At 40.8% G+C, this 27,825-nt stretch overlaps 1 protein-coding gene across 1 annotated transcript; it reads right to left on the reverse strand.

The window, feature by feature from the left end:
• Window positions 1-361: 361 nt before the first annotated feature.
• Window positions 362-21,732, reverse strand: cabp4 (calcium binding protein 4). The gene is made up of 9 exons (XM_058641093.1): window positions 21,652-21,732; window positions 17,231-17,287; window positions 16,736-16,831; window positions 16,256-16,394; window positions 10,767-10,797; window positions 10,328-10,471; window positions 5,093-5,202; window positions 3,216-3,363; window positions 362-488 (listed from the first exon to the last, which is right to left on the reverse strand). Exons 2-9 carry the CDS (start codon window positions 17,284-17,286, stop codon window positions 460-462), a joined length of 753 nt encoding a protein of 250 aa, XP_058497076.1. The 5' UTR covers window position 17,287; window positions 21,652-21,732; the 3' UTR covers window positions 362-459.
• Between the last annotated feature and the right edge of the window lie 6,093 nt (window positions 21,733-27,825).

The raw sequence follows: 27,825 nt of genomic DNA on the forward strand, positions 1-27,825 counted from the left end.
ACAAAGGAAAAAAATACCCTAACTGTTGTAATTGAGCAGAAAATAATGTGTGCATTTGAGACACTGTGGATTCATCATTCAGATATATGACTTTACCTCAAAGTTAAAATACAAGTGGACAGGAAATCAGTAAATCCATAAGTATTTACTCTTTATGTCTTCATTTTGGAGGGTTAAACATTTTTTTTTATACACATCTAAGCCATTGGGGGGCGACAACGCAGCATTGTTGCTAAATCTAAAAACATGACTCCTGTGCTATGTGCAGTTACTCAAATTCAACTCCTGTTACAAAAATCTAACTGATTTATTTTGACTCTGTTGTGTAATTTTGCCATCAGACACAATCCCCCCCCCCCCCCCCCCCCCCCAACAATGATTTACAGCAGGAGGAAGGAGACAGTGGTAAAGCATCGGTGCACAGCTCATTAATCCAGCTCCATCTTCTTCCATTAGAGATCATCGAGCAGAAAGCATCATGAGAAACTCTGTGAAGGGAGAAAGAGACAGCAGCTGATCCACTGATGATGTCTAATGGCACTCTCATTGCATGAAGAGCAGCATGGGCTGCAGCAGCCACATTATTATCAGCAGCACCCACGACATTGCACTGAAAAACAGTTTTAAAGGTTATTAACTCCAATATGCTTATTGCCACATGCCAGGCTCTGTGTAACTCTGCTTGTAATCTGAAATCACTTTGATTACCACCTGTTTCAGCTCAAGATATCCACTCTCATGGATTTACTAGTCAATCAAGACAGCTATTGATGTGTCCTGTCAATAAAAGAAATCCCCAGCTACAGATAGTTTGAGGCAGGTTTCACGAAATCCAACTAATCAATCATGTCTTCCGTTTTCCCATTCTCTTCCTGAAGTGCTCTGCACTGAAAGACGTCTGATTGCGGCTGTGAATCTATTGATTCAGCAAGTACTACAGCTTAATTCCAGATTAACCCACTAAAAATGATCTCTTGAGATACTCCTCTTGACCATTTTCTATAAAAAGAAGGGACCCTGTCCTTGATGTGTGCGACCTGCCACCGGGATATTATGTTCGCTTGTTCATCGGGTGCCTTTGTAGGATATTCTGCACATGTGGCTGAACTGGGCAGATCCGCCAAACCCAGCATGTCCTGAAGGCTAATTGATGAGAATGAGGAGCACTTGCTTACTGATCCCATCAGAGACTGACACGCCTATTCATATGTTTCAATAATTGCAATTGATTGGACTGCGGAGACAAGGCAAACAGGATGACACCGCCAAGCCCTTTGTGTGTTGAAGCCTATCATCTCACTAACATCCATGTGGGCTAGGTTAACGGTTCCTACACACCAGCTCATACAGTGTGTGTGTGTGTGTGTGTGTGTGTGATTTATTTGCCTACGAGGTAACACATAGTAATGACATTTCTGCCAAGTCTGTGAGGTTTCCAAGTGTGTGTGTTCTGTGTGTGTACTTTGACTGACACTCAGGCATGTTTATTGATTGGCTTAATTCACTGCTGATTACATTGGATTGACCCTCCCAACCAAGCCACCTTGACTTCACCTCCCCTCCCATTTAACTCTTTCCTTGTCTCATTTTTTTTCAAATGTATCCACTTATCCCCTTCATTATCAACCCATTCACTGGCCCCTCTGCCCCCCCCCCCCCTCTTATCATGCAAATGTGTCAGCGCTAACCTTTTAGTCAGAGCTGTCACAGACGAGCGTGACTCCCCTACATGCTGCGAACACACATTTAAATGTAAACTGGATGCAGAGGTGTAAAGTAATGAATTACAATTCACTCGCTTTGCTGTAAATGTATCCCCAATAACTATTGTAATTGTAATTTACTGTATTTCAATGAGGACAGGTGAGGGATGAGGACAGGTGAGGGATGAGGACAGGTGAATGAGGACAGGTGAGGGATGAGGACAGGTGAATGAGGACAGGTGAATAAGGACAGGTGAATGAGGACAGGTGAGGGATGAGGACAGGTGAATGAGGACAGGTGAATGATGAGGACAGGTGAGGGATGAGGACATTTGAATGAGGACAGGTGAATGATGAGGACAGGTGAGGGATGAGGACAGGTGAATGATGAGGACAGGTGAATGATGACAGGTGAGGGATGAGGACATTTGAATGAGGACAGGTGAATGATGAGGACAGGTGAGGGATGAGGACAGGTGAGGGACGAGGACAGAGGAACTGGCGTTAATTAAGGTGAGTGAGTGAGACAGTAAAGGATCTGTGACCTTTGACCCATTATGTGGGTACATTTGGATATACATATGGATACATTATGTGTTTACATATTTTATTTTGTCACCACTTTAATTTGTAAAAGTTTGCCTTTAATTTAAAAATGTGAGATTTGTGTCCCCTTGTCCTTTTTGCACAAGTAACTTTTACACTTTAAACAAGCTACTTGTTTGACTTTAACTTGGGTACATTTTTAGACCAGTACTTCTACTTGTACCTCAGTAAAAATGTTTTTTATCAAAATAGTGGTGCTTTTACTTGAGTAGAATATTTGAGTACTCTTTCCACCTCTGACTGGATGTTACTGTAGTAGAAGTAGAGATTTATTGTCGTTGATTCACAGGAGCTCACAACGCACAGCACAATACCCGAGGAAGCAACACAATTACTTATTAAAGCGCCTACAATGACAGAATGTATAAAAGTATATAATATTTGTGGAGGTGGCTGTGGTGGGGGCAGCGCTGGCTCAGCAGTAGCAGCACCAGCTGAGTTGATTAAAGCTCAGCTGGTGAGAGTTGACTAATCAACCCTCTTTGTCTCTGGACCAGAAGAAGAGCTGCACACTGTGAGTGGACATTTAAGTTTGTTTTCTGTTTTCTGTTTTATTATTGACACAACTCTGAATTAACAAAACAATTCAAGACAAAAGGCTACGACCATCACAATACTTAAAATAAGCATTTTGTCATGTGATCTTAGGCGTCTGAGGGGGTATTCATCACACCGTGAAACATAAAAATTAGGCATTTATTTTCACCTTTCTCTGTTATTATGTGGGTTATTTGAAAATGTTACAGCACAGTATGAAAGCGTCATTTGACACAAGTACTCGTAGTTAACATTTTTATATTACATTATAACAGTATTATATAAGACATCCACCCTCGTCTGAAAGTCACATGTCTTAGAGTTTGGTGTCCTCTCCCCTCCCTCCACATTCCTGCCCCAAGTGCTCACCATCAAAGTCAATGTTGCCGTCTTTGTTGAGGTCAATGTCGCCGATGATCTCCTCCAGCTCTCCTTTCTTCAGTTTCTCCCCCAGCAGGGTCTTCATGCCTTCCTTCAACTCATCAAACGTGATCTTTCCATCGCCGTCGCAGTCAAACTAACAACGTGTTAGAGTCAAAGAGCAGGGAGTTGGGGAGAGGAACACACAGTCAAACAAAATGGATCAAAGGTGACAACAACGATTTGTGACACATCTTTAGGGGGCACACTGAATTATTTCACTGTTGCTGTTCATAATAGTTTTATCTTCTACACTGATATGAAAATGAAATAAAGTAAATTGATGGAGTAATATTTATATTATACATAGACAGACATTATTTCTACATTCATTATTTAACCATTCATGAATACATAGAGGAACTAGTTGGAGGGAAGAGTACAATTGTCAACAACATTTTAACAACTGTGAATTTGTCATGTTTGCATGAGGTACAGGTGAGTCTGCAGATATAGGGATTAAAGAAGTAGCCGCGAGGCCAGGTTTGCAAATATGAATGTAGTTGTTCAGCTCTGAAGTTGCAGGAGTTTCTTTTCAAAGTAGTTAAGAGTTGGGAGGCAATTTGTTGTTCTCCACAAAAGCACTCAAACGCCAGGATGCATGACTCTTTGGGCCTTTGGGCCAGCATTCCACGACTTGATGACGCACGTGTGGAGGAGAACATTTGAATTGAAACACAAAAAAAACAACGCAGTCAGAACCCACTTTGAAATGTCTTCTCTGTGAGTAGGTTAATGACTCTTTTATTGTCTCACCTTCAGGCTGCGACAAAAGCATGATTCATCAAGCATCACCACTATTACAGCAAGATAAAAGTGTTTTTACAAATCTGTCTGACGAGTGCAGGTCAGCAGTTTTAAATGGCACAGTTCCTTTAAAAGCTACATGTTCATCTTAAGGTCCTGTAGTTATAGGGTGTTACGTCCATGTAGAGAGTTTTGCATGTTCCCAATGGTTAATTGAACTTTTGATTTGCCGTTACTTTAATGACACCAATGCACCTGATGTCCACATTTCCCTCTGCTGTTCACAGGAGCCAAACATAGGTCGAAATGTCTGGTTGCAGAGACCTTTGAAAAGCTATCATTCTGTAATTAGTTTAATGGCTGAACTCAGGTGTGTGTAAATAATGTTATTACCACATTTGTTTTGCTTGGTCAGAGACCATGGCTCTTCAGGGCTTTTGCTCTGGGGATGATCAAATTACTTCATGGGGGGGGGGTATTCCATCAAAGTAGGTTTTATTATTTTTTATTATCTGACAGAATGATCTCTAGGAAGTCTGCTTCCACTCGTCGGGCATTGTTTGAGACAAAGCTAAACAGAACTCTACAGTTTGAAGGCTTGTTCACTAGCATAAGTTACTATGGTAACTCGGCTGCGATTCATTTAAGCCACAGTGATAGAATGGAACCCCCAGTTAAACGAGCCAGACTTAAATGAGCCAAATAAGTGAGATGTGATCCTGACTCTAACAACCAAGAGAGCAAGTCAATAGATAGTATTGAGGCAACACACATTTTCAAATAAAATAGACATGGACAATTAACAGTTAACAAAATAGTTGAGAATATACAACATAAATGTCTCTTTAGATGCAGGAAGTGCAAACATCTGATCAATATGAATAGTTTTCGTCCTTTAAAGCCTTGACTTTGCATATTTCAGACTTGTTTACAACTAAGAGCCACACACTCTCTCCTGGGTTTCTTTGAGGGAAAGGCTCTCCCTGTTGCACACTTCAGAGCACAGTCATAACACCAGGCTGCAGCCACTGGCTTCAAGTCAAGCTTACCTTTTGAGTTTGTAACTGGGGACCTCTTACCTGTCTGAAGGCACAGCGGAGCTCCTTCAGCCCGACCATGTGAGCTGTCTCAGCCAGCATCCTCGGCCCCATGAGGTCGCAGAAATCATCAAAGTCCACGTGACCGCCCCCTGCACAAAGACATACGCAAGTATGATGACACATTCTGTATATGCACAGGTCGACCAACCATGCACCCCAAAATGTAGCCTGCTCCAACTGTTTTTACAGAATCTCTACCTTTAAGTTATGTGAAACAAGCACTTATTATGATGATGAATTGTGAAGTCTATCCAAGTGGTTGACATTAATTTAATGCATATCAGGCGAGGGGAATGGAAGGCATGAGGTGCCAGTAATAAAGTTGGCATCCCCTCCTCTTCAAAAAGCCTGAAGCCAATAAGAGTACTATGAAACTGTAATGATACTGAAGTGCGGTACAAGTTATCCACAGAGGATGGATTTTATCTTTGAAAAGATGAGTTGTATGATGTTAAGGCACCTGGAAAACTCACCATTAAGAGTACAGATAAGGAAAAGACCTAAGTAGAATCTATTTAAAAACAACAGTCGACTTGACTAGAGCTAATTATCATCGCCTTCAGTTTTTATGCCCCAAATATCTGGAACAAGCTCCCAGAAGAGAGCAGGTCTGCGAAATCAATTGATTCCTTTAAATGTAGCCTGAAAACCTACCTGTTTGCCACTGTGTTTGAATAAAAATGAAACTATCACCACTGCTGCACCTTAGCTGTAAATGCATTTTCTTCCTCTTTTTTATTGTAAATGCCTTGTTGTTGGAATGTGCTATGTAAATAAAATGATCATGAATTAAACAAATTAACCTTAAAATGACATGTATTGTCAAGTTGAGTCTTTTGTTTTCTAGGTTCAACCACCTTGTTACAACTAATTAATACCAGTTGCCTGTTTACACTTGCAGGAGATACAACATTCATTTGGAGATATTTTTGTGGAAAACCTGGTAAATCTGTCTACTCCTTGCTGTAAAAATCTATAACTCTGGAGACAAATATCCTCCTCTTCCCCCAGATCCTGTTCCATATATTAACTTGTGTTTTTGTTGACAATTTAATCCTTTAAAACCGAGCATATTGCTGACGACACATTTGCACAAGCGCACTTTGCATTACTGTAGTTTTGTGCTACTGGAAAAATTCCAACCATTTCTGAAAGCTGAGAAGTTGCACGTCAAAGCCAAATATGTGGTTATTACAGTAATTTCACTCAGGATGCTGGAGAATCAGTGTCTTTGTCACCAGAGAGGAGAGAGTGGGAAGAACACCTGCACATACTTTACATTTTCTGCCCTGTTTTTGCACATTGAGAGGCTCAAAAAATGTTATTGCACAGGTTTTATACCGTTTAAATTTCAAATTTAACACCTTTTTGTTTTTTTCTCATTTTAAATTGTTAAAACAATATTTTAACATGCAGTGAATTGTAAAAATAGCTGCCAGATATTGGAAGCTATTCTGGAAAAATGGCCAAAAGCACTTAGTTACAGGACATTCTCTGTTACAGAACGTTCTGCACTTAGTTACGGAACGTTCTCTTTTATGGTTAAAATACAGAACCTTCTGCACTAAGTTACAGAACGTTCTGCACTTTGTTACAAAACGTTCTCTTTTATGGTTAAAATAAGTAGCAACAAAGGTTAGGTTAGGTGTGAAAGGGTTCAAAACTAAAGCAGCTTTGCAACGCCAATGGGAATAGCAGAATAGCTGATAACAATTTGTGGGTTTATTAGTCAATTTCACAATAAATGGAGTGATTTGATCCACTTTTTAGACAACAACATGTATTAGAGCTTTTTAAAGTGAAAGGAGCTTCACAGCAGTTTTATAAATACGTTTCTGACTGTGTGATTGTGCTCTCTCCCACTCACTCTTGGTTCAGGTGTGCTTGTGGGCGGGGCCGCCCCTTAACGGCTGATGAGCCACACCTGTGGGCTGCTCCTGAGGCCTGAAAAGCTCGCTCTGTTTGTCGTTTGACTGTTTGACTGGAGAGGGAACACACACACACACACACACACACACACACACACACACACACACACACACACGCACACACACACACACACGCACACACACGCACACATACGCACACATACACATTTCACCCACTACAACACTTGAAACAACTCTGAATATGTAATAAAACGAACATTTGACTGCGTTCTGCTCACCTCTCCTCCCTTTTATTGTTACACCGTAGGCCTTCACAGGCTGTCATTGGAGGACGGAATTTCTGTGCCTTTAGTGGGTCACTCTATAATCACTGAGTAAAGAAATTCTCCCTAAAGTCTTGGGAGATTATTTTAATTTTTTTAATTGAAAGTGCAGGCAAAAAAAATCCTTGGTATTAATAATGACTCTATAGGGATAACACTATAGAGAGAATACGATAGGAATATATAGGCCCGTGTTACCTTATTGGTCGTACAAAACCATCAGTGAGCTGATGAATAATTCATATACACAGCATAAAAATAGCATAAAATATAAATTGAAGTAACATCCCTAAAGCTGTATGTTTGAAACCTCTCCTATAGTTTCCCTTTAAAGTGAACCTGGAAAACGCTTCTCCACACAGTCACGTATTAAGTGGTGAAGTCATAGTGAATAATACGTCATGTAAATGTCATTGAGGATTGTGTGATATTTATTTTTTTTGGACATATAATAACCGATATTTTTAAAATGCAGCTTAATGCAGCGTTGGCTCCTGAAGTCATTGATGTTTTCATCCTAACCATCTAATCAGGAGATCATTTACACCGGAGACACCAGGTGACTCTCATTAAGTGGCTGGTAGGACAGAGAGCAGCTGCACTCGGGTCCTGGAGGATCACAGCTGAAAAGGGTGTTCCCAGCAGGACGCACCTGTTTTCCGGCCAAATGATTACACCGAGGACAGTATTTTTCTCATTATCAGTGTCAGGTTACACTTGTATGTGTGCTATAATTACATCTAGTCATATCACATACAGGTACATGTGCAGTGTCTGTGACTGTGACACGTCTGAGGTTGGATTAGAAGCATCCGAGCAGATTGTTTGTTTGTTTGTTGGTTTACAAACTCCTTACTGAATTGCAGTTGAGTCACTCATTTGCTAATCTGACATTTGGCATTATGTTTATTTGGCTGCTTGTTCAGCAAAGGTGTAGTGTCATGTTTGTGAGGAGACCTGAAGTAGACGAAAGAAAGAATATGGAGCTGCAGCAGACTGCAGTCTGGCTGGTACGCAACACACAGTTTTACGTTTTGGCATGAAAAATAAGGCACACGTGGAAACATCAATGTATGTAGCAGAATGAAGATTGTGAACATTTACCATTTTGTGCAGTTTTAATCTTCATCTGTTCTGCAATGTGAAATATTAGCACCACCAGCTGTTAACCTTGATGAACCTATTATTAATATTCAAATAACAGAGTTAGTTACAGTGTTTCTAATTGCACACTGATTGAAATTCAGTTCCAAATTTCCTGTAGATTAGGACAGAACTACAGCTGAATTCTGATGGTACTGCTTTATGTAAACATGTATCTAGATTAGCATCTAAGAGTTACCCAGGGAATGCAATTTAAATGCAGTTTTTGCTGCAGCAGACAAAAGAAATGTGTGGATGTGGATTTTCTTGTTACCCTGGACCAGGGGTGTGTCAAGAGACATAGGGAGCCCGAGATACAAGGTATATGGGGGGGCTTTTCATGGAACCATGATGTTAGAAGTTGACTGTATGTAGAAATGGTTTCCTCCTGAAGCCAACCAGGTAATGAGACTATATTGAATAGCCACCAGTGGGCGACTGTGCTATTTGCGTTTACTGACTAGAAACAAATGATTGATTTATAAAATCCAAACGTTTGCCTGAGGAGTTTATGCTCTTAATCGCTAGTTTCAACTCTTTGTCAGTAGCACATGATGTTGATTTTGTAAATGATTTAGAGGAAAGTCTACAGATAACAAAGCAGAACACACATGAGGGTAAACCAGTGTGATTAACAGCTGGTCCTTTGGGTGCAGGTAACACTCGTGGAAATGCAGAGGCCTAAAACCACGAGTTCAGACTCCTGTTGGTGACGTCATGACCAGTTGCCACTTGGTTTTCACTCACATCGTTGCTGTTGCTGTAGACTGACATAATAAGCCATTCTCTGGGGGCCCAGCTCTCTTAACTCAGTTCCAAGGCAATTTCCCAATTGCCTCCGCTGTTGTAACAGCCCTAACCGTGACTGCCTCGAGTCACTGATATGTGGGGTTGGGCGAGGTCACATGTGTGCTCTCCTACCTCTGCAATATCCAACAGTGAGGTCATGGAGTGTCATTACAGCATAATGATGCTAAAAATGTCATCAGAGACATCAGAACACAAACAGGGTTTGCTCTCATTTCCTCTTTCAAGATAGTTTGAGAACATCTTAAATTGCTGTAATGCTCACTGGGGGATACTGCAGACAGTGACGGTTTATATATTTTTTGAATACTGCATTTCTAATGCCTAGTTGGCTGCTTTCATCCAATTTTGTGCAGTGAGTCAAGTAAGGTGCTGGTTTAACCGGCAGGAGTATTTGATTCAGAGTCTTGCTCGAGGACAATTCAACCTGTGGAGAGGAGCTACCTGCTCCTGAGACATAGAGGCTGTCATTAACAGTTTACATTTGGATTTTTGAAAACATGGTATCATGCTCTGTATGGTCCCAGGTGCCTCTTGTTTTTGCAAACTCTTGGCAAAACTTAACAGCACGTTCTGAGGTGCAGGCTTCGCTCTGACACCATGTAGGTGTTACGGCACAGGATCATTAAACTTACAGCAGAAATCCAGAGATGATTCACCTTCAACTTCAAACACTAACCACACAGAGCTCTATACTTGGTCATTCAGCTAAAGTGAAGACAAAAACCCTCCTAATAAAAGCAAAGAGGGGAAAGTCAGGTCTGTGCCAAACGTGCACTCCTTCATGCACACTCACGCACTCGTGCACCTGCAGCACGAAGGTCATTCATCTGTCTGCCAAAACACTTTAAACGTCCCGTCTACAAAGGCAAACATCAGCACACACACACGTGTCTGTGTAACAGACAGATACACATTACTCACACACACACACACACACACCTGCTCACTTCAGAAACACTCATCAGTCACGCACACACACGCTGTAACTAACCACAGAGAGAACAATGAGATCTATGCACAAACATGCAACCAGACCGATCGTTACGCACATTTCATTTTGATTTGCTGGATGATCTCGATGAGCTCCATCTCCGTGGGCATGTAGCCCATGGTTCTCATGCAGTCTGCGATGTCTTTGTAATGGATGAAGCCGTCCGCATCATAGTCAAATTCCTTAAAGGCCTCCTGCAGCTCTGACAGACACAAACAACAACGACAGCAATCACAACAAACCAGAAAGTAGGTTGAGGATTTTTTCTCCCCCCCCAGAGTCAAACTCATACGAGTACACAGCATTTGTGATACTGATAATAATGTTTTGGGTTTTGTTTGTTTTAGCAAAAACAAACTTCTCTAAGTTGTCAACTCTCGTGTAAATAACTAATGTCACCTCTCAAGGACGGTAGCTTTTGTTGTGTTCATGTATTTTGTGGGAAAGTACTGTATGTACAGTATGTCTGCATCGTAATTACACCCACAACATCTTACCGTCCAGCTCTTCTGGCATCAGCTCTCTTTCCTGCCGAGCAGAGGCAGAGAGAGAGAGGGAGAGAGAGAGAGGAAAAAAAAAATTGAAATAATTACAACACAGCATTGGAGGACATTAAAATCAATGGTGGCTTTAAAACGGCAAATGCTCTTGGGGAAAGACCCCAGTGATAATCTGTTTTTGACTATACCAAATTAGAATAACATGCATATCATGTCAACACTGCTGCATGCTGACAGTAAATCTAATGGGATTTCACCCAGTGACATGTCTTTCTAATTTTTAAAATGACACACACACACACACACACACACACACATCTGCTGCATCCTGAGGGAGATGCAGTATTAACACAGTCTGTGCTCATTCAAATACTCCTACGCAAAAGCGGTGTGACGGAAACTTTCCTAAAGCTCCCATTGTCACGTTAGGAAGACACATACACACACCTGTATCCCCACACACACACACACACAACATTTGCATATACCCTTTTGTGTGAAACATTGAGTATTCTCTGCCTTGTTTTGACATTTGGTTTGGGCGATCTCTCAGTCTCTTTCCCCCCTCTCCCTCTTTCTCTCTGCATTTCATGTATTTTAGACAAGTTGAGGTAAAGCTTGAAGCTAGGAATAAAACTCTCCACAAAGTCATTCAGCAAATGGAAGGCGGTAAATTCAACGGTGCCAGCGGCTTAAAAATAGCACCAGGCTAATGACTCCCACAGTTGCAGGCGGACAATTTTGATTAAAAAAAAGACATTATAATTTGGCCATTAGTTCCAATAAAATGAAAAGGCAAACACTCATAGAGGAAATGCAGTGTTCCCCAAACTTTTTATATTTTATATTCCACCATTTCTTAGTCTACTACTTCGAAAAGGTAAAACCAAGAAATTCATTTTGTGCTCGTCTTAATTCATAAATCTTCCATAAAACGCTTCAACGTTTAGAGGACTGGGAACTTGAAACAACCATCTTGTAATTAGCATAGCTGTAAATGTGTACATTTGCATAAAGCTCAGATAATGAAGAATCCTTTTTTTTCTTTTAGTCTTTAGTAACATGACTGTGGTTTCATTTTTGAATTGTGCATCTTGACTTTAAGCCAACAGTGTCCACTTCTCCTTGTGTACAGAAACATCATCGCATCCACAGGGCGATGTGAGCAATATGGAAACTCAGTTATGTTGCTTCAGAGCAAATGAGCCTGACATACGGAGATATTGCTTAGCATTACTACGCCATGAGCCTGAGGATATCTACAACTTCAAAGTAACAAGACTGACAGAAAAGGCCTATAACAGCTCTGATTATTGCAAGCATTAATGTGCACAACTTTGCTGTGGGCTTTTTTGTGTGTGCCACTATCTGGCAACGAGGGAAAGTATTGAGGCTCAGTGAAATTCAAATAAAAGAAGATAAAGACACCGGAAACAATACTGCGTGTATAAGACTATACATTTATTCCACTGCATTTCCATTTTACAAGAAAAAACTTGCATAAATCACAACAATATGCAGCTATGTTATGCAAAAAGAGAGCTGTTAAGAGTTTTGACAGCATTAGCTATTGCCAACACTGTAATTAGAGGATGACTCACTTTACCTCCCGAGCCACATCCACTCTCATCAAGATTGTGAACTGGAATATTTCAAAATGTCACACCAATAAAGTTCAGTGACGGCGTGCTCCTAGTGTCCATGTCAGATGGTAAAAGATGTGTTTTTCACTTTGATCTTAAAGTCCAATTAATCCTCAACTTTTTCCCTGGACTTTTATTATTTTTTATGCAGGACCTATGCTGTCCGTGTCCATTATTTTATTGCTGCTTTATTAAAGGAAGAGACTTTTCATCCTCCAGTTGCTCCTTTTTACAGTTGAAATAAAGTGAGATATGATAAGGGAAATCAAAGCATAGGTGACATTAAAACACAAAGAGAGGTGCAATCTTTTTCTCCTAATACATGTTGGCATTCAAAGTGGCTAATACATAAATCATACAAGGTCATCTTGTCCAAGTGCACAATGGCTTCAGGAAAAGGAAAATTTGGCCTGGTTTATTTGGACGCTGCGTCACATGGCAGGCTTTCAAATCATTATTCACTGTGTAGCGTTGCCAGCAGAGTAGAAACACAAATGCAGTGCCAAGACGCAATTACATCAAGAGTTTCCTTGCTTTCTATGTTTACCTCACATACTTAAAACACTGATGATTTATATAAACCCTTTAAACTCCGTAATATGATTTCCGATGTCGGCCCGCTGTTTACCCCGCGCAGGATTCTACAAGGGCATAATTAGATTGCAAGGTCAATACATTAATTGGATTTTTTTTTTTAATCCAGAAAGGATTAAACAGCGTGCCACGCAGACTCTTAATGCATCCGTCAGAACGAGCCCATTGACAATTAATTTCATTCTGTCTGCCTTCACATGGCCCATTGAGCAGCCTCCACTGCTTTTGAAGCATGACGTGTGCATTTGAGAGGTATTTACTGTGTGTGCTTACCTTGCACTGGAAACACTGCAGCTATACACACACAGTCATTAATGGGTAAAGTCCACCTTGATGCACATGCTCTGGTCGTTCTCTGATATTTAAATGTATGAATTGACTTTTGCTGCTTATTTGTCTCTGCCAGCCCAATGTGGATCTAATGAGCACTGACAGAAAACCTTGCTGATGGAGTTATTAATACTTGTGTTGATGCAGGGACTGGGAATGCTGTAGGATAATCCCGCTGCCTCAGTGTCAAAACTAAACTAAACTAAACACAGCATTTTGCCCTCTGTCCTGTGGAAATGACGCAGAGCTCTGCAACATGCTACTGGTAAAATGAAACCAGGGCCTGTCACAGTAAAACAAAGCAGCTCAGTATAATGGCAGCTGAGGCAGTAACAAGAAATGGAGATCGCATGGCACTCAAGGTCATTGTGAACCTGTTTCAATGTCCTATGAATTTGTTCAAATCAATGACACTATCCCATTTATTGTTCCAAATAGCTGGTTCATATGCACGCTACACCCCTTGGCATAGATTTCCTGTCAAGAAATAATTATTTATTGTTTCTTACAGGCATGGGGATCGCCATCGGACAGTATCGGTATCGGTCCAACATTGGTAAAAATCACTGGATCGGATATTGGATAGATAAAAACGTAAAATCTGATACAATCCACAAAATCATATGTCGCATGCTTCACTATGCACAGACTGTATAAATGTAAATAAGAAATAAGCTAAAGCATTTTAGCCGAGTCATGTTTGGGCTGTTTATTTCTTCTTTTTACACAGTTGGGAGAATTTGGTATCGGTACTCGAGTTTGTGATATCGGTATTGGTATCTGACACAAAAAAAAAGTGGTATCGTCCCATCTCTAGTAAAAATGGTAAAAAATGAAACAATGTCTCAAAATTCTTAAAAATCTATGTGTCTGCATAAAATCTGTAGTCCTGCATTTAAATTCTCATACACTATATGTGATGAAAATAACTTCAGATGTACATGTTTATTCTGCATGTATGATATACTAATGAAAAATAAAATAAAATACACAAACTTGATAATAACTCCAATTGTGGATAGGAATGATACTTTAATTTGAGTAGTTTTCCTTTAGAAAGGAGTTAATCTGGGCATTCGATCACATGAAATACACTGAATGTTCATTCATTCATGCATCATAGTATCAGGCTGCTTATTCAGCTGTGAGACATAGAATAAGTCCTTGAAATGTCTTTGTTGTTTTTATTTATTTCTGATGTGTGTTTACCATAAGAGTCCTTATGTCAGACTCACTAAGATCCAAAACTTACTACACTAAATATGTAAATCAGTGATGCTTTGACATTTATAGTAAAGGTGCCATTGGGCTGGAACATTTGTTGGCTCTTATCCAGTTGTCATTTTCCCAAATATCCTGAAGGAATCTGGGATGTCAGTGCCAGAGCCAAAACTTAATTCCAGACAAGTGGGGTGGTAATGGAAGCCAGCCCAGTGTCCAGGCACTACGTCATCTGTTCAGGGACATTATTAGAGTAACATCTTTTAAAATAATGGCTTTTGGAAATGTCGATGTACTTTTAGGTTTTAATGAAAGAGGTGTGGGTAATGATATTGACTTCACTGTCTCTTGATGTGTTTCATAGGAGACGGACCTTCATTATTTGGAAGTTCATGTTTCACTGCAAACAGCTAAGCAGTGTTTTTGTTTCCAGTCAATAGTTACCACTTAGAATCTGCTGAACAAGTACATCAATTCTCCAGCGTGATTCAGTGTGTAACTTTGAGGTCAATGTTGTTGTTGTTGTTGTTGTCTACAAACTGTCACTTTATATCATTTTGCCCCCCTTTATATCTGTCTGACATAATCAGAGCGTGTACAAAGAAAAAAAGTAAACAAATGATTCATCACCAAACAAATAATAACCAAAATATATACAGTTTTTTAAGGTCAGTCTTATGAAATGTTATTAGATCCTGCTTCTTTTTCACAATAACAGTCTATTGTAGGCTATTTTGTATTTTTTTTTATTGTGGCCGTGTTTATGAGTGGATGTTACTTTGGTCTTAACATGTTAAGAGACAACTGAACTCTCTCTGTGCTTCTTGACTGACGGTGAGAGCTGAGACAAGATGAAAATGAGCTTCATTAAATTACATTTTGAGCTGGTGCATTGATGATACACTATTCTACATTTGCACACTGTACAGTGAAGCTCAAGTTCCGTGGAGTTACCCTGTCCAAACGTCTGACATGGACCTTCGACACCTCAAGTCTGGTTAAAAAAAGCCAGACAAAGCTGAAACAGGCTGCTGAACTTTTACAGAACCACCATTGACAGCAAAGACTGCAAGGCCAGCAGCATCATTTCAGACAATTCACACCCCGGTCACCCTCTATTTGAAATTCTGCCATCAGACAAACGTTATAGAACAATACAATCCCACACAAGCAGACGGAGAAACAGTTTTTCCCCCCGAGCTTTGGCCTCCATAACCCCCCACCCAACTCACTCACTACAATAACATGAACTGACAAAAACTATAATTGCACCTTATGTATATAAACACAATGTTTACAGACCTGTATATGTTTACAAATGTAGTAATGCTTACAATTATCGTCGATTTTAAGAGAAGACCCAGGTTTGCGACCTGGTCGGAACAAGGGTCTTTCTGCATGGAGTTTGCATGTTCTCCCAGTGTGTGTGTGTGGATTTTCTCTGGGTTTTCTGGTTTCTTCCCACAGTCCAAAGGCATGCAAATTAGGATTAGGATTAGGTCAATTGGACACTCTAAACTGACCGTGAGTGTGAGAATGGATGGTTGTTTGTCTCTATATGTGGCCCTGTTATGGACTAAAGTGGCAGAAGATGGATGGATAGCATTGGAGAGATGCCAGTCTACATTTCGCTGTACCTGTACAACAACAACAAAGTATACTCTATTGTATTACTAGAAATTTAGCTGCTGAACTGACCTGTCCAAAGAGTTTGTTGAGGTAGGAGATATAGGCAGCGGCCACAGCTGAGCTGTTGCTGAGGCTCCTCTTACTGCGCCGGGAAGCCGCCTCCCCATCAGAGTTCTTCCCTTTGGCCGCATGAGACTGTGCCTTTGAGCTGTGAAGTGTGCATTTACATACCAGATGTTGAGAGCTGTCATCATTAACGCCACAGCCATTAATTCACGTCCTATACCTTACTTTGGGACATATCTTAAAAGGGGGTTACAATAAAATAACTGCTAATCTTGAGTGACAAATTGATAAATACTAACTGTCCAGTCATCCTAAGATTACATCAGTCACCAGCAAAAAAGGAAAACAGGAAGTGTTTCTTATGGGCATCATTTTGATATTCTCTAGGCTTGTTTTACCACTACCAATCGATTACACTAATTCGGTGCACAGACCTACACAACCTGTCCTAATCAACGTTGATTAGAAACAGAGAATAATAACCAGAATTTCTTGGAGAGGCTGAGCTGAAGGGCCTTGTTTTTGAACCTCCCAGGTGATTGTCCAGCTGTTGCAGCCCTCCCCCCTCTTGGAGACAAGCTAAGAGAGACAGGAGAAATAATCAGTTTAAAGGGCTCTTTAAAATTGCTATTAACATTAAAACACTTCTTTTTTTTTCTTCCTTACAACCAAAAACAAAAAAATAAACACTTTAACATAATAGAGTGCATAACAGTGAAGCAGCAGGAGCAATGGGAGAACATTTTGAATACTCATTTATTTAAGGACTATATTAAACAAACAAAACTTTCCAAAACCAATAAGTGCTTTTAGTGAGACTCTTAAAATGAGTTGCTTATGTGCTCTAAGAAGATAAATAAGGTCAAGATATTGAATATTTTGCAGCCCAAAATGATCCATGTTAACACAGCTGCACCAAATGTTGACTGAGCTCTTACATGACCAATATTCTCCATCACTTTTTTGTTTACCACTGACCTGCCTGCAGCCAATGCTCTGCTGTCTGCGCCTCCCTTAGCACTTTTCACAGACATCCTGGATGGAGGAGACAAATAAATGAAATTGAGTAAATAGATTAAAAAAAACGAAACAAAAAAAACCTTGTCTTAGTGGAATAGCAAAGGCAAATAAACAGGAAAGTATCCCTGCAATAGGTTAAATGAGGATTTTAAACAAAAAAAGAATCCTCTTTAGTAACTGAGCGTTGGTCTAAGCAGTAAGAGTGAGGACATCACAGTGGAGCATAAAACCAAAACAATGAGCTATGGGGTGATTCATCATTTATATTTTGTGAAACAAGCAACATGGACACAGCATATTGTGTAATCTATGATTGCATCTTCTGGGAGAAAATGTTATTCAGTTGAGAGACAGATCAATATGGATATTAGGACACACACCCGAGCAAAAAAAAAAAAAAAATCTAAATAATACACAAAGAATAAGTAGGTGGAGACCCCCAGACAGCTGCATGGAACAAATGAGTGGAACACTAAAGGAGGACTAGCATGGAAAATGAAAATATTGGAGCGTGAGATAGAGGAAGACGGGAGAAAGATGGCAAAAATAAAAAGGGAGTGGATTATGATCACATGTGTGACCGGCAAAAGAGGAAGGGAATGAGATACTTGGATGGATGTGTGTTTGCGAGACGGATCAATTTTCTGTCACGGAGCCCCCGCCCACCATCAGCGACTGATGAATGACCGTGCCATGTGATATAAACATAATATCTCACTTCATCATCTAGCATGCTCTGAACATGGTGCAGACCAGTTACCAAAGATCTGCTGCAATGGTTGCTGCTTGGGAAGACGTAGACCAGGATGGCAATAATGAAAAGAGACATGAAGACCGGCAAGTTCTATAGATTACACGCCACCGTTTAATGGGCCTCAGTCCAATGAGCCGCATTTCCAAACTCCCACTGGGTTGAACAAAACGTGCCATGACTGTATAGTGATTGTCTGTCTGTCACGCTTTCGCACAATCAGGGTGCATGTGATACACGCTGATGGAAACACGCTTACAGCATGTTAAGCTGCTGAGGTGGAGGAGGACGACATTTTCATGTGCACACATGAGATCAGTCAGAAAGTATTTGGAACATCTGTCTCTGCTGCTCCAAAGTACAGCAATAGATTTGATGGAAACATAGACCATACATGGAGGCAATTGCATTTTATGTCACACAATCATACACACACACACACACACACCCACGCATGCATAGTCCTACAGTTGTGAGGACATAGCACGTTCCCTTGCCCTTAATGTTAAAGTGGCGATGAAGCACTGAACAAGACTATGGTTTATTTAATTTATATCCTAGATTACATTTTGCACAATAATCAAACTTTATACTCAGAAAAAAGTTGTATTTTAGCAGCTATCTTTATCTGATGATATCCTTGTGGTTTGGCTCTGTTTGCTCCTCTTTGACATAGGTGAACTGGTGAATTGATGTCTGTGAGGAGAGAAAAGGATTTGGTGAAAGAAGAATCTGAGGGGGGTCCTTCCGCTGGGCCCCTGTTGTGTCTGGTAACAGTAGCTGCTAATGACAGACACTCAGTACGTTTACATGCACAGTTTAATCCAGCTAGAGCCGTAGTCTGACTCAGACAGGCAATCTGACAACTTGCAAAGTCTGAGTAAACATGCGGAGGAGAAAATCGATTTATTGGCCATGAAGGTCGGACTCCGCATACGTAGGTGGCGCTGTATCTCTCTATAAGCTAGATGACAGAAAAACAGCGAGATGGGCGGTGAGATGGATCGTGCTGTGGTTCTGTCTGTTTCGTACCTGCTGTACGTGTTATTCGTAATACAAATTAGATGGAGCATGGCTCTTGTGGTTGCTGTGTTGTCTGAAGAAAGACGCTGCCACCACCGTATGATTTCCGGCAACAGAACTGCGGTTTATACGTCGTCTCCGTCTGACTAAACTTATACATGCAGGAGTAATCGGACTATGAATCACATTATCCAGGTATGTCAGTCTGACTAAGACTAGCTCGATTTTAGTTGGACTAACGTGTCTATGTGACATTAAGAAAACAGAATTATTTTCTTAAGGCCTGTAAATACTCTCGCAGAACTTTTTTCTTGTGTGGTGTCCGACAACTATTATCTGATTGGCCAGAAATGTGAAGTGGGCGTGGTCAAAGCAGAAATGTTGTCATTCCCTATGAGGACTTCCCAAGAGTTCTGCACTTGAGTTTCCCGTGAAGTATGAAATGTCCTGACCAGAACTAACGTAGTTCTTGTTCTTGCCACTTTGAGAACTAGAGCAAATTTCTCAGTTTTGCGGAATATACACAGGCCTTTATTTTCGGACTTTTAATATGCATGTAAATGCATGGATAGGAAACTTAATTCTAAACCCAAAATAAAAGTCCAGCGACCAAACAAAATGTGCTCACAACAATGGTTTAGAAACAATTACAGAAAGACGCACACATTCATTTTGAACATGTGAGTAAAGCTGTATACACACAGTGGTGGTCTCATATTGTTTTCCTGAACATTTGCTCTCTCCTTCTCTGAACACAAACTCCCATTAGGGTAAACACATACACACACACACACACACACACACACTACAGACAGATTGTACAAATGTGTTTCACAACAGAAGCCACTGAGCAGCATTGTGTGTGTCTGCAGATCTTCTCCCTAAGTGGCCAATTGCTGTCAATCACAGAGCCGGCACAAGCAATTTTAGATCGTTACCACGCTAATTGAACTAATGAAAAGGAGGGCCAGGTGGACTGGGGTAAAACACGCAGTGAACACAGCTGATGAAGGAGAACAGGCTGTACTTGAGGGCTGTGTTAAATGGGCCTCGCTGGAGAGTTAGGGGTTAAACGCTAAATAGGAATTCTAAATATATTTCATCACAAGAGCCACTGGAGAGAAGGACACAACACAAAACAGGCAGAAAATAGAAAGTGCTTAGAGAGGTGATTACCCCACCAGGGCTGCACATTTCTTTTTTTCTGCACCTGGATGTGAATCTGCATTAGAACACAGTGATAGACATCACCCTATGAGTCACACTCACGCTGCTTACAAGGGATGTATATATGTAGAGGTTCAACTTTCAACAATTCAAGTAATATGGGGCAGATAATCTGTACCTAATAGAATTAACAGAAGTTCTTCAAACTTAATGAAACTACCCCGGTGGTAATGTTTCTGTTTAAGCCCAGGACACACCACCGATGTCCATCTGTAGCCTCTTCAGTGCGTGCGACACTGCCGGGCCGGCCCTCACAGATGGCATTACAGCTGATTTAGCATATTGAACTGACGTAGGAATCCATCAATGAAAGACATCACTGGGATTAGCTGTTTAGCTTTGGCCATTGAGACGATGAGAAGAGATGAGTAATGACAATGCAAACAAATGACTCTGCCTCAAGACGACAACACACACACACACACACACACACACACAAAGACAGAAGCCTAATTTCCTTTCAAGGTGTTGAAGAATGTGCAGGTTGCTAGCTGGCTGTAGTTGAAGCGGTGAGTGTGTGCGAGTGAACTTTATTTTACTACCCAACTGAGGCAAGGTTGCGGTAGATTGTTGGTTTCTGCCTATAAATGACACACAATGCCACATGACCACATATAAAATGCACATCACACACAGTCGCAGAGAGAGCTGATGTGTTCTTATCCCTCCCTGCCTCCCTTTTTGTTTTTTTATTTCTTACTGTTTGCCTGCAGTTCCGTCAGAAGACAATCAATCAAACCAGTGTCTGATCCATAAACAACTGATAGAAATGCAATTGTGACCTGGCACTTCATCTTATCTTCACCTATCCTAACACCTCTCCACCACTTACTTCACCCACCACCCCACTCCTCCACTTCCACACCCCAGGCACTGATTATGTGTCACAGCTCTGAAATGAGACTGTCGCCTTCAGTATAACTGCACATACGGGCAAGAGCAGAGGGTGAGAAGGAGATTTGTTTTTGGGGTTGTTGTTGTTTTTTTTGACATTCAAAAGACATCTTTTCCTGTCTGTTCATGTGGGAAAAAATGACCTTCTTGCTTTGTATAATTCTTGTCTAATTACAACCATTTCCTCCATGTATTTCTGGAGGACGGCCTGGCAATCTCACTGTTTGGCTGGTTTGCGTGGTAAGCAAGCATCAGGATCACAAATATTGAACCAAAGCAAATGCTGACAGTGTGCTGACCATCTGTTGGTTTGTACAGCAAAATGGTCCTGATATTAGATATATTAGATATATTAGAGAGAGAAAACGGCCTGTCATTGTCACTCGTGAGCGAGAGGACTGCTGCCCTTTGTTATTAGAGTAAACATTAAAGATAAAATAAACTGGTACTTGGCTATTAATCATTACATTATACACACGCTTACCTCCAAGCCAGCCACCAGAAGAAAAGGGAGAAAAATGTGGTTTATTCTCTGAAATCAGATTGCTGGTGTAGTTCGTCTTGGATGACAGATGAGAATGAGGTGTATCTGTATGAAGCCTTACCACACTTGAGGATTATGTAATGACAGGTGATTATCCAGCTAAATATGTCTGGATTAGAAATGTAGCCGGCTGCCTCTGTCCTCCAGGTTGCAAAAAGGGCAAAGCCATTGTCTCACTGCAGATGATTAATAACAAGCTGCATGTGGTGCTTTGACTGACTTCAGAGTTTTTTTTTGACTAACTGGTGGATCCATGAGAGGCGGACAAGCGACTATTAAAGCGACATAGGTAGTAATAGTCAGAGGACAAAGTAATGAAGCACTTAAAGATCCTAATCACAAACATCGCCACAGGCATAACAGGGAAAGAGACACAAGGGGAAACTTTTTACACCTGGCTGACCATAAAAATGAAAGTAGGACAACATATGGTACATATATGATGAAACTGAACAAGACCGATTAAGTTATTTCCTTTTACCTCCCCACTTAAATCACGATGAGTTGGTTATGACCCTATGTTGTTAATGATAGTTGAATTATATGCACATAACTGTTTTTTTTTCTGAAGGCTGGCAGACACACACACACGCACACATGTCTTTTGATGTGTTCATGATTCAATCTCAGAACCTGAAGTTCGCCTCTGTGGGCAAGGGTGGGTTAATATTTTAGAGTTAGCTGACAGTGACATGAGATGAAAGAATGGAGTTGTAGTTGAGAAATCACATTGTGAATGATTTTTTTCCACCCATGACTCCTGAATATTTGGCATAACATAGTGTATATTGCTCTGCATATGGATTGTTTACATTCGAGCAACTCAAATTTGATCAAATGTAATTATTAGGGCTGATCAGCGCTGCTGCGACTGAGCATGTGTCTATGTGTCATATGTGTTTGGGGTTTTTTGATGGTGGGAGGAAACCCACACAGACACAGGGAGGACATGCGGAAGGTCTCAGACCAGCACCTTCTTGCTGTGAGGTAACGGTGCTAACCAGGACACTAAACCCGGCATGCAAACCCAAAACACTGTGAAAAGGGGTGAAATATCACTCAGTCCATGCTCAGTCAGGATAAAGTCATAGAGGACTACAAAAACTGACCTCTCACTCAGTCACTTCCGGGCGACTTGCAGCATTTGGTACATTATCGTTCCATCAGGACTCTCGCTTTTGATAACTTGTTTCACAATTTCATTTTTCACATTTTGTAAATTTGTTTTTTGATAATGTAAATTTGTCTCAAGCTTTGTAAATTTGTCACAGCACTTGTTAAAGTGTTTTGCCTCTTGTAAAGTTCTTTTTTTTTGTCCTGAAAGTAAATTTGTCTCAAACTTTGTAAAGGTGTTTCACACTTTTATTTGTATCACAAGTCTAAAGGTAAAAATCATGTTTTTTTTGGTGGTTAAATTATACTTAGGAAACGTGACTTGTGACTGGATATAAACATAGTAAATGGATTGAGGAACAGCTATATGTCGTTGCCTCTATTAATAGATCTTTACATCAAAAATGTCACGCTGACTTTGGCAGAAATTTACACAGAAATGGATTTGTAATATGCACATGGGGAAATGTCAAGAGGTTAATTACACAACAGCTGAAGAAATTGGTCATTAACTCATACTGATGCTTAGAAATGTTACCAGTGTGATGACAGTGGATTCACTTTTGAGTGATGGATTATCGCTGGAGTATTTTTAAGCTCTTGGTATGTGTGTGTGTGTGCGTGTGTTACATATACATAGCTTGAGTGACAATCCTTTCCTCTTTGTACTGTCCATCCCTCCATCATGGCGTTTCTTTACTGACAGAGTTTGTTGATTGACTGCTGTTTGTTAGTTAAGTCAGGCAGAGGATTTAGAAGGATTTCAGCTCCCTGGGGCTGCTTGCTATTGAACTTGACACTGTTTATTGACTGCCGTCATGCCATGAACAGGCTCACTGGTCTTGGTGTAAGGACTCTCTAAGTTTAACCTGCAAACAAGGTCAGATTTATCTGCAAACAAACAAAGAGGACAAGTGATTATTATTATTATTATTATTATTTTTTATTATCATGTAGATATCATGTGCACCTTATAGAGTGTCCAGTGTGCTCTTCTGCCACAGAAGACCATCTGCTTCAAGGCTCAATGCGAGGTACGTTCAGAGACAGTCGTCAGTATGCCTTACATAAGGATAATTGAGTTTTTGTTGCCTTTCTGTCATTTCAAACTATAGTCTGTCCACTCTCCTCTGACCTCTCCACCAGGCATTTTCACCCATAAGATTATAGCTCACTGGTTATTCTCTTTTTTTGACCATTCTCTTTACACCCAAGAGATAATTGGGCATAAAAATGTTATTTTAACCCCATTAAATCCCAGATTATGTGAGCAAACTGCCATTTTTATCAACATTTTGAATTTTGAAGGGATTTCAACACCAAAGAATATTGAAATGGCAGTGTATTCAAAAACATACATTTTCAATGGTAGTCAATGGCACGAAAAAATCCAGAAGAATCCTGAAAATTCATCCCACAATACACAATACAGCCAAAGACGTCCACGAAGAAGAAACACACACACACAAACAACCGTCTAGGGAGCCAGAAAGGGTTAAACACCGCTCTCCTCCATTCTTCATCAGGTCGTGCTGACTATGTCTACATGCCCAAATGCATTTTCTGATTAGATATTTACACAGATGAGCAGTTGAAAAGGTGCATCTAAAGAAGTAACCACTGTGTGTAGATGTAAATTGACAAAACTTCTCACTTCAACCATCAAAGGCCACAAATCCAATATTCCTTTGTTCCATAGGGCGTATTTAATTCTCTGTGTGGGCAGGATGTGAACTTTGTTTTCACTGCACTGGACAAACCTGTTCAATGACCCATCAATCACAGAAATGTCAGACCATCCATCCCTCCATTTTCCACCACTTTATCCTCCACATGAGGGTCGCCATGCCAATCTCAGCTGACATAGGGCGGTAGGCGGGGTACACCCTGGACATTTCACCAGACCATTGCAGGGCATCACATAGAGACAAACAACCACTCTCCTTTGGTCATTTTAGAGTGTCCAATTTACCTAATCCCCATATTGGATGTTTTTAAACTGTGGGAGGAAGCCTGGAACCTGGAGAAAAACCCACTCATCTGGAGAAAACCCACTAACACGGGGAGAACATGCAAACTCCATGCCAAAATGCCCTTGTTCCGACTGGGTCTGGTCTTATTGCTGCCAATCTCAGCTGACATAGGGCGGTAGGCGGGGTACACCCTGGACATTTCACCAGACCATTGCAGGGCATCACATAGAGACAAACAACCACTCTCCTTTGGTCATTTTAGAGTGTCCAATTTACCTAATCCCCATATTGGATGTTTTTAAACTGTGGGAGGAAGCCTGGAACCTGGAGAAAAACCCACTCATCTGGAGAAAACCCACTAACACGGGGAGAACATGCAAACTCCATGCCAAAATGCCCTTGTTCCGACTGGGTCTGGTCTTATTGCTGCAAAGGCAAGAGTGCTACCCCCTACACACCAACCGTGTGGCCCAGAAATGTCTTAAATTAAAACCATGCTGCGATATTACAAATGCATGGCCAACACATCTACCCAAGAAACTGCACTGTAATAAATTAATGGATAATCCACCAAAAAGAGGCAAAAATAATGTTGTGCTCAGAACAAAACAAAAACTGCAGGTAAGGCATAATCTAATTTTGCTGCTTGCTGTTTCGTTCACTTTCCTCTCCCTGTTTTCTCTCTGTTCTTTGCCGAGCTAGGCAGTGCTGCAGTGGGAAACTGTTGCACACTCCCCTGTGTAATCAGACCTTCGCCACGCTCAAATATGCTTACTGCACCCAGTCAAAGCCATTATTTGGTGCTTTCCTCTTAAAAGAGAGAGCGAGAACTGGAGACTTGTACCCCTTACACTCACAGAAAAAGACAGCAAGTGCAATAATGTTGTCACATTTCATGCACCAGTCAGTTCCCATAGGCCTCTGAATTGTTGACTTAAGTGGAAATCAACTTTTGTTGCTAGTTCATGAGCACTGGCTGGAAGCGGCGGTGCAGTTTTTGAGCAGCATGATGCCAAATCTTGGAAATGCTGCTTACAAGGCTGCTGGGTAGACTTTTTTTTTTTTTTCAATCCTGAAATCACATTTACTCCTCGTTTAGTTTTTATTCTCGGGCCATTTTGAAGCAAACAGTCTTCAAAATTTGACAGTCAAACCAGGATTTGAACCCACAACATTTTTGCTGTGAGGCAACAGAGCTAGCTACTACCCCACCGTGTGGCCTGCTTTCATCAATATAGGCTGAAATTAGTGTCGAGATTAATTACATTGATTGTAGTTTTAACCTAGCATTTGTAAAAATATGAACACATTTTAACCGTGTACATACATAGACAATACACATAATGTGTAGAACTTGAAAACTATATTTTTGGAAGGTATAAGCCTTAATGCACATCTTTATTTTGTAAAAAAAATAATAATAATTAAAATACATAATAACAAAAATAACAATGACACCATTTCTACCAACTGAAGCATTTTTGTTAACGGCCATGATGGTCTCTATGTGGCTTCTCCACTGAACCGACTGAAGTTGATTTAGACTTTATTCAGCTAAATATGTCTGGATATGTAGTGTAAAGCTATAACCTTTAGCCAACAACACCAGAGCATGGAACCCATTTGAATAATTGATGCTGCTTCATTTAAACATTGCACCCTGTGTTTAAAAAACACATGTATGTCCTGAGTTAAGAGAGAGGCTAGAGAGGCTAGAGAGGTCTTGTGGTTAATGGTGTGCTCACGTAGTGGTGACTGATGTCATATCAGGAAATAATTGCTTGCGCTGTTGCCTCATTAAGCACACCATGACCACAGGGCACTGCCTGCACACACACACACACACCACCACAATCACTCCGATCTCTACGTTTTGCTCCATGTGCCGCTTTGCTTTGCTCGTTCTTGTGCCCATGTGCATGGAACTTTTCAGGGTCCAATCTTCAGGACATGAAAAGGTGTTCTTTCCTCATCTATATTGGCCCATCTCTCCTTTTCCCTTTCCGTCCATTCACCGCTCACACTTTGCCACTGCCTTGCTTCTGGGCCACATTCGTCCCCTCCACCACCCATCTCCACCTCTCTTCCGCTCTTATTTATGGGAATATGCTGATGCAGAAAAAGCTAGGTAAAGGTTTTTTTTTTCTGGTTACAGGGTGAGAAACAGAAATCGAAATAGAAAAACAAGTGAGAAGGCGGAAGAGTGAGAGAGCACACGCCATTAATCACTGAGCTGTCATTTGTCCTAAAAAGCAAAGCCATTCATCAAAAGGAGCAGAGGAAAAAATAAGGAAAGAGAGAACAAAGAAGAGAAAAAGAGGAGAGAGAGAACTATCACAGATCTGTGCGGCATTTAATTAGGTCAGTGGCAAATAATGTGGCTGTGTTAGTGCTGATCTTTGCTTTAGAGGTGGAACAGCAGGCTGGTCGCAGATCGTCATCAGCAGGAGAGTAATTCAATCTCATGAGAGAGGGAAAAAAAAGAAATAAGGTAACCTCAAACTCCCAAACGAAACCTGGCAACATACACATTCTTCACATTTCATTGCGCTCGTCTTTTACCAAACACTCAACTGGGTCCAAAACAGCATCACTAAAATGCCAGAGGTACTTGTTGTGCTTTTTCTCCAAGAGACACATAAACACAAAAAATGAGCAAGAGAAGTAAAACGAATGAAATAACACATTTAACCCGAGGGAATGTCATTCTCACAGTCTGTCATTTTATTTGACAGGGGTCATTCTTTGTTTTGCATTGCTACAGCTGGGCTCGTTCACGAACATCCTGTATAAATTTAGACGAAAACAAACGTTCTTGATTTGCTCTGCGCTGCTTGTCAAGGACAAGAGTTAAGGACGAAACAACAGGTAGAGTTAATGGGATCTGCCTGTGTCAGAGCATCTCTCAGGGAGCGAGAGAGACCGGGAAAGACTGATAAAATATAAGGGGAAGATGAGGTTGGTGTTGGATGAAGTGATGAGGGGAACTGATTCCGGTATGAGACCATAAGTCATGCTGGGCTAAACG

This window comes from Solea solea, chromosome 10 (genome assembly GCF_958295425.1).
Source record: "Solea solea chromosome 10, fSolSol10.1, whole genome shotgun sequence".
NCBI classification, from domain to species: domain Eukaryota; kingdom Metazoa; phylum Chordata; class Actinopteri; order Pleuronectiformes; family Soleidae; genus Solea; species Solea solea.

Bases quoted from the DNA above. Each gene is read 5' to 3' on its own strand.
- cabp4 (XM_058641093.1), bottom strand. From the start codon at position 17,286: ATGTCTGTGAAAAGTGCTAAGGGAGGCGCAGACAGCAGAGCATTGGCT. The intron at 16,832-17,230 runs GTCAGTGGTAAA...TGTCTCTCTTAG, and splicing joins AGAGCATTGGCTGCAGGCAG to CTTGTCTCCAAGAGGGGGGA. The intron at 3,364-5,092 runs GTAAGAGGTCCC...ACACGTTGTTAG, and splicing joins TCCGCTGTGCCTTCAGACAG to TTTGACTGCGACGGCGATGG.